Genomic DNA, 6,011 nt, shown 5'->3' with positions numbered 1-6,011 from the left:
TCAGGTCACCCTGACCCCACGCTAGCCCATCTGTGACGTGGGGTGGCTGGCTGGCCCCTTGGTCCACCTGCAGCTGACCAGGCGCCTGGTGGTGGGTGGGGCACCCACCAGGGCAGGCAGCAAAGCCCCCTGGGGCACTGGGGAGCTGCCACCCTGCACTGCTTGCCTGCCGCTGCTGTGGGCGGGAGGCTGCCTCTGAGGGCTGTTCCCCAGGGCGTCCAGCCCCCGCCCAGCCAAGGGGAGTGCTGACTCCGGGAGGAGCCTTGGCCCCCCTCAGCCCCTGGCCCTGCGCTGCGCGGCCTGACCCCTTCCCTCAGCCTCATCTCGCGCCCGCCGGCATCGGGCAGTGTGCGCCAGCTGAGAACGGCAAGCAGAGATGGGCTCTTTAAGGGAGATTCCTCTGGCTTTTGGCGGGGGCGCAGGAGGCAGCCAGTGGGACGGTGTTGGGGGGAGCTGTCGGCGGGCGGGGGCGCTTCTTCCCGACGCTGACCCTCCCGTTCCCTGGAGCTGCCTGCCCCCCACACCTGAGGAGCCAGGCTGCAGCCCCCACCGCCCTGGCAACCCTGTTGGGGCTCGCTCTCCCTGGCCCGCCGTGGCCGCCGTGACCGTCACAGGGATGGGGCGTCCGACCAGGCGCCTTCTGTTCTCACCTTCCCCTTCCCGGGGGCAGCTCTTCGCCTTGGGGAGACAAGCTGTACCCCCCATCCTGGCTCCCAGGTTCTGGGGCACCTCTCACCCCTCTTCACCCCTTTTCCACAATCATCCTGGCGACCGGAGGGGGGTGGGCACGAGCCAGAGCCCAAGAAAGCCAACTCTGTCTCCCGGACAGCGGGGGGCAGGCCTTCAGCGGTCCCCCAGAGCTCCTCCACCCCGAGCCCCTGTGATGTCCTTACTTGCCACCAGCCCCAGGGGCCGACTGCTCTGACCCTGCCTCTGTTTCTTCCCAGCTGGGAGCTGCGAGATTTGAGGCGGCGCGGGACCTGTGAACAGAATGTGTCCTCCCCCTCCTCACGACCCTGAGGCCACCAAGATGAGTGCCGTGGCCCGGCCGGCGTGTGTGCCCACGTCGCGCTAGGGGGAGCCCGTGGGGACGCCAGGCGCCGGGCCCATGGTGTGCTAGTCCCCAGGAGCCGCCGCCAGCCAGGCCTCCGCAGACCGGGATCTGCCCGCAGCAGAGTAACCGTGGAGAGGCCAGGGTACCACAAACTTATGGATTTTGACAAGAAAGGAGGGAAAGGGGAGTCGGAGGAGGGCCGGAGAATGTCCAAGGCCAGCGGCCGGACCAGCCACGGCGGCCGGAGTGCGGGGACCGGCTCAGGGGTCCTGATGGTGGGCCCTAACTTCCGTGTCGGGAAGAAGATAGGCTGTGGCAACTTCGGGGAGCTCCGGCTAGGTGAGCCTGTGCCCTGGGGCCAGGGGTGAGGGTGGGAAGGCCGCCAGGTGGAGCCACGCCCTCTCACTCGGCCCAGTCGTGGGGTGGGGAGCTCAGGTAAGTTCCACGAGTTTCTCTCCAAGGCTGACTGGCAGGGGTGGACTCTTGGTCCGGGGACAGCTCGCTTGGGGGCCCTGGCCCTCTGAGCTCCGGGGCTGACCAACAGGAGACACCCTGTGTCCAGTGTCTGCGGGTTCCGTGCCCTTGTGTGCCAGCCTCTCCCGCCCTGGCCGTCAGGGCTGTGGGCCCCGGGCTCAAGTCCGGCATCTGGTTGTGCTCTCCTGACACGCCCAGCGTCCTGAGGGGCTGGCTGAGACCTGTCCTGCCCTAGAGCCACAGCCTGGCTTGTGGGGGAGCTGCGGGGCTGCGTCGGGGCCATGGTCTCCATGCCTTCCCTCTGTGGCATTGGGTAGCCCCAGGCATGTGGCTCCTGAGCCAACTGATGGTGAGAGCCAGGCCCGGACTCCGCTGTGGGAAGAATGGCGCGGCCCCGCTCGGGGCTCAGACTGCTGTGCACGCGAGCCCCCTCCCCCGCGCGGGCGCCCTCCCCCGCGCGGCGCTGCTGCTGGAGCCAGCCGGGCCCTGTGGCCCCCAGGGCAGGCGCACGCCTGCTTGCAGACACGGACGTGGCGCGCGGACGGGCACACGCTAGCTGCCGGCCCCACCTCTGCCGTCTGGGTGGGGCCGTCCGGCTCAGCCACCGTGGGCCTGCCCCTGGGCGTCGGAGCAGCAGCCTGCACAGCGCTGGTCAGCACAGGGGTGCAGAGGGAGCCCAGCTGGCGCTGACCGGAACCGCCTTCCAGTCGAGGTGTTCTTGCCTGGTTTCTGTGGCTTGCTGCAGTTTTGAGAGCGTCCGTGTTGTCACATGTCAGTAGCTGGTTACTCTGGTGCTGCGTGGGCAGTGGTCTGCCCTGTCCTGCTCACCCTTCTGCCTGTGTCGGGCCGTGGCCATGGCCAGATTCGGGCTCACGAGCCGCCCTGCCTGTGCCTCCCTGCGAGCCGCGGGCGCTGTGTTTTCATGGGCGCTCCGGGGAGCCGCAGGCTGGGTTGCAGTGCGGCCGCTCCCGTGTGACCTCTCACTTTGGTGCCAGAGGGCCTGGGGACCCCACAGCCTCACTGACACTTGGGGTTTCGGACCTCGCCACTTAGCGCCCGCTGAGGGTGTGGCGGGTGTCTGATCCAGGCTTCCCTGATGACTGATGCCCGCTGTTCGCTGTGTCCTGGTTGCTTTGAAGATTTTCAGTGTTTGGTTTCAGAACTTGATCCTGCTCTGTTTAGGTGTGTTTTCTTTGTGTCACCTGCTTGTGATTCATTGAGCTGCTGCATCTGTATATTGACACTTTATCATTAAATTTGGAAAAACATGTCTTACACTCATTTGTGCTTCCTTCGCAATGGGCCGGTTACATGTGCGTAGTGCTGCTGCCGACAGGCCCCGGACTCTTCGCTTTTCCTCTTTGCCGCAGTCGGCTCCTGCTCCCTGTTCGTTCACTCCCCTTTTCTGCCTGGTGCAGCCTGTTATTAGATCCTTCAGTGAATTCCTCATTCCACGCGTGGTGTTCGTTCCTTCTGACTCCCCACGGAGAGGCACCATCCGCTCGTTCATTGTGGCCATCTTTTCCTTTACTCCTGTGAACACACTCGGAGCAGCTGTTTAATGCTGATGCCTGTGGCACCTTTGACTTCGATTTTCCCTGTCACAGTCCTGTTTCTCCTGATGATGTTTATGGTATGTCTTGGACGTTGTGAGAGCTGCCTGCTAAAAGTGTGGGTACACTTTCTCCTGGGGCTCACTTGGTTCCGTCAAGACCAAGCTGGCTGTGTGGGTAGGCTGAGCACAGACCTTACGTAGGACTGGACTCACCCCTTTCCCAATATGTGGGTTCTCTGCTGAATGTTTTGTGGGGTGAGGGGACACTCTGCTCTGGATGGCTGCAGGTCCAGCATCTTCCCGCTTCTGGTGACCCACACGTCCTCTCACAGCCTGTTGGAGTTGTTCTCTGTGAAGCTTTGCAGACGGGCTGCTCACATGCCAGGCAGGCCCCCCGCCCGTCCGGGCACCCAGACTCCTGCCAGGGTTGGCCTCGCTCTGTGTGTGTGTGTGTGCGCGTGCACACAGGTCACGCTCACACTCACACTCATGAACATTCACACACACAACTTTAAACTTGGGCTGGACTCCAGGGCTCCGCCTCTCCTAGAACTCATGGACCATCAGGCGCAGTAGTTTTCTTCAACAGGAGCCAGAAAACATGACCGGATACCATAAGGATCCTTTAGACGTCCTCAGAAGTCCTCAAAGCCCGTTGTTAAAAGCACAGGCAGATGAGCTGCGGCAGGATGCCCAGCGGGTCCTCCGTGGTGCAGCTGCTGCCGTCAGAAACAGGCGGGAGACCTGAGCCCTTCCCAGAGGTCCCCAGAGCACAGAGGGCCAGCGGGTGTGGCCGCGCCGGCCGGACCGGCCTCTGGGCAGTTCCCTGCGGACCCCTGGCGTCGTGGTGTCCGGGCAGGCTCTGGGAAGGCCCAGCACTCCTTGCTGTGTGCAGGGAGGAGAACGTGCTGGGATTCGGCCTGTTGCCGGCCTGTTTGGGCAGGTGGCACTGACCACGAAGGGGGGCGCACGAGGGAGCTTACACAGGGGTGATGGCTTGTCTTGTGGGGCGTTGATGGGTGTGTGCCCTTCCCAGGTAAACATGGCCTCTGTGGGAGGCAGGCCATGCCTAGCGGGCACCGGGAGGGGTGGGGCAGGCCGTCGCCCCTCTAGACGCTGGCGGAGCTCCAGCCGTCCTGCGGGCTGGTGCTGCGCGCTGGAGGCCGGCGCGAGTAAGTGCACGCTGGGCTCCCGCAAAATCCAGGGGCCAAGGCTAGATGGAGCTTCCATCCGCGCTTACGGCGAGGAGCGGGGCCTCAGCATGTGGACAGAAGCAGGTGTCGTGGACAGGGAGTTTGGGGAGGAGCAACCGGCCTGGCTCGGCCCGGCACCCCCGGGCCCTGTGGGAGCAGGTCAGGAGTGACGTGCCTGCCCAGCAGCTGGAAAATAGACATCACAAAACAACACCCGTAGTGAGCACCCCAAGCCCTCAGGCGCCCCAAACTGTCGGGCGCTCGTGCCCGCCTCACCTGAGCCGGGTGGCGCACACCAGGATGCCCGTCGCGGGACTGCTGCCAGAGCAGGCGCCCTGCGGCCTGACGGTGCGTGGGCCTCGCCTGTGAGCAGCGTCTGCCGCCACAGGGGTGGGCAGGACTCGTGCATGGGGCGCACCAGCGGAGGGCAGTGGCGTCTCCCCGTGATGGTGCCCACTTGGGAGTGGCAACAGCCACTTGGCGGTGCGGACGTGACAGCCCTGGAGGCGCAGGGCTGGAGGGCCTGGCGGAGGTGCCTCAGGCCGGCAGGCTGGCTGGCAGGGGCCTGACCCCAGCGCTAGTCTGGTGGGACACACAGTGCAGGGTGCATGGCCCCAGGCCCGGGGTCCTCCACAGGAAGGGACATGGGATCCTTCCTGGAGCCCTGAGCCCCATAACACCCTGCCTCCCATGTTTGTGGGGTGCTGCAGGGTAGAGTCTCAGCTGACTCGTTGAGGCGGGATGCCAGTCCTGGGCAGGTGCCAGCGCCTGTCCCCACCTCCCTGGCCTAAGAGGTGTTCACGCCCTGGCAGCGGGGTGGGGGCAGGCATGCCAGAAGAAGCCGCACAGAGCAGGTCGTCGGGAAGTTGTGATGGGACGAGCTCTCTGGCTGCGGCTTCCACCTGGCCTCCCTGCCGGGAGCCGGGTGGGGTGGTCGGAAGGGGGCTGCAGGGGCATCTCCAGGCGTTCACATCTGGAGTGACCAGGAGGGTCCGGGTGGAAAGAGTGCCAAGAAAGTTTGGGGGTGCCTCAGGGATTCTTGGGAGCCAGGAGGGGCAGGCTGCAGAGTTCAGAGGCAAAGGGAGGTACCGGGTGGGTGTGGGACCAGTTCTTCCCTGCAGAGAGGGTCAAGGGGCCTTTGTTCTTGTCCATTGTTTCAGAGGGGAGGGAGGGAATGTTCTGGTGTGCAGGAAGGGGTCCCCTAGAGGAGTTGGGAGCAGCCCCTTGAGGCTGAGGCAGGGTTTGCTCCAGGAGGGACGGACACAGTTCAGGGGAGCTCTGGGCGTGGGAGCGGCATGGGAGGAGGCAGCGGGGAGGCAGGGTGGGCTCAGGAGGTTCAGGAGGGAAGGGGGCTCCTGCCTGTCCACTCCCAGGACCTGGCAGGGCAGCACCTAGCTCAAGGTAGGCTGCCCCAGAAACCGGAGGTGCCCCTTGGAGAGTGGGGCCCCAGCCTCTGCCTGCGTGGTGGGGGGCTCTGCTGTCCTGACGAACCTCTCTTCCACAGGAAAGAATCTCTATACAAATGAATACGTAGCTATCAAATTGGTGAGTCCGGCCTCCTGACCCCAGCCCTGACAGGGCCCAGCCCTGTGGGCCTGAGCTCATTTGGCCTGAGGGTATTGGGTGGAGGGAGTGGCACAGCCACAGTGGGTGACCATCTGCCTGACCCCCCAGGAGCCCATCAAGTCCCGGGCGCCGCACCCAGGTAAACATGGCCTCTGTGGGAGGCAGGCCA

At 64.8% G+C, this 6,011-nt stretch overlaps 1 protein-coding gene across 1 annotated transcript in view; it reads left to right on the top strand.

Annotated features, from left to right (window-relative positions):
- Positions 1–950: 950 nt before the first annotated feature.
- CSNK1G2 (casein kinase 1, gamma 2) overlaps positions 951–6,011 on the top strand; it is a 7,735-nt gene continuing 2,674 nt past the window's right edge. Inside the window, exons 1-3 of the mRNA XM_004688912.2 lie at positions 951–1,393; positions 5,781–5,821; positions 5,951–6,007. Of these exons, the coding sequence (XP_004688969.1) occupies positions 1,210–1,393; positions 5,781–5,821; positions 5,951–6,007 (282 nt within the window). The 5' untranslated portion in view covers positions 951–1,209. The remainder of the gene's footprint in view (positions 1,394–5,780; positions 5,822–5,950; positions 6,008–6,011) is intronic.

The sequence above is a fragment of the Condylura cristata genome, unplaced genomic scaffold (genome assembly GCF_000260355.1).
Source record: "Condylura cristata isolate star-nosed mole 26May11 unplaced genomic scaffold, ConCri1.0 scaffold00025, whole genome shotgun sequence".
In the NCBI taxonomy this organism is placed as follows: domain Eukaryota; kingdom Metazoa; phylum Chordata; class Mammalia; order Eulipotyphla; family Talpidae; genus Condylura; species Condylura cristata.
The sequence above is the reverse complement of the archived record's forward strand: the minus strand, read 5'-3'. Positions and strand labels throughout refer to the sequence as shown.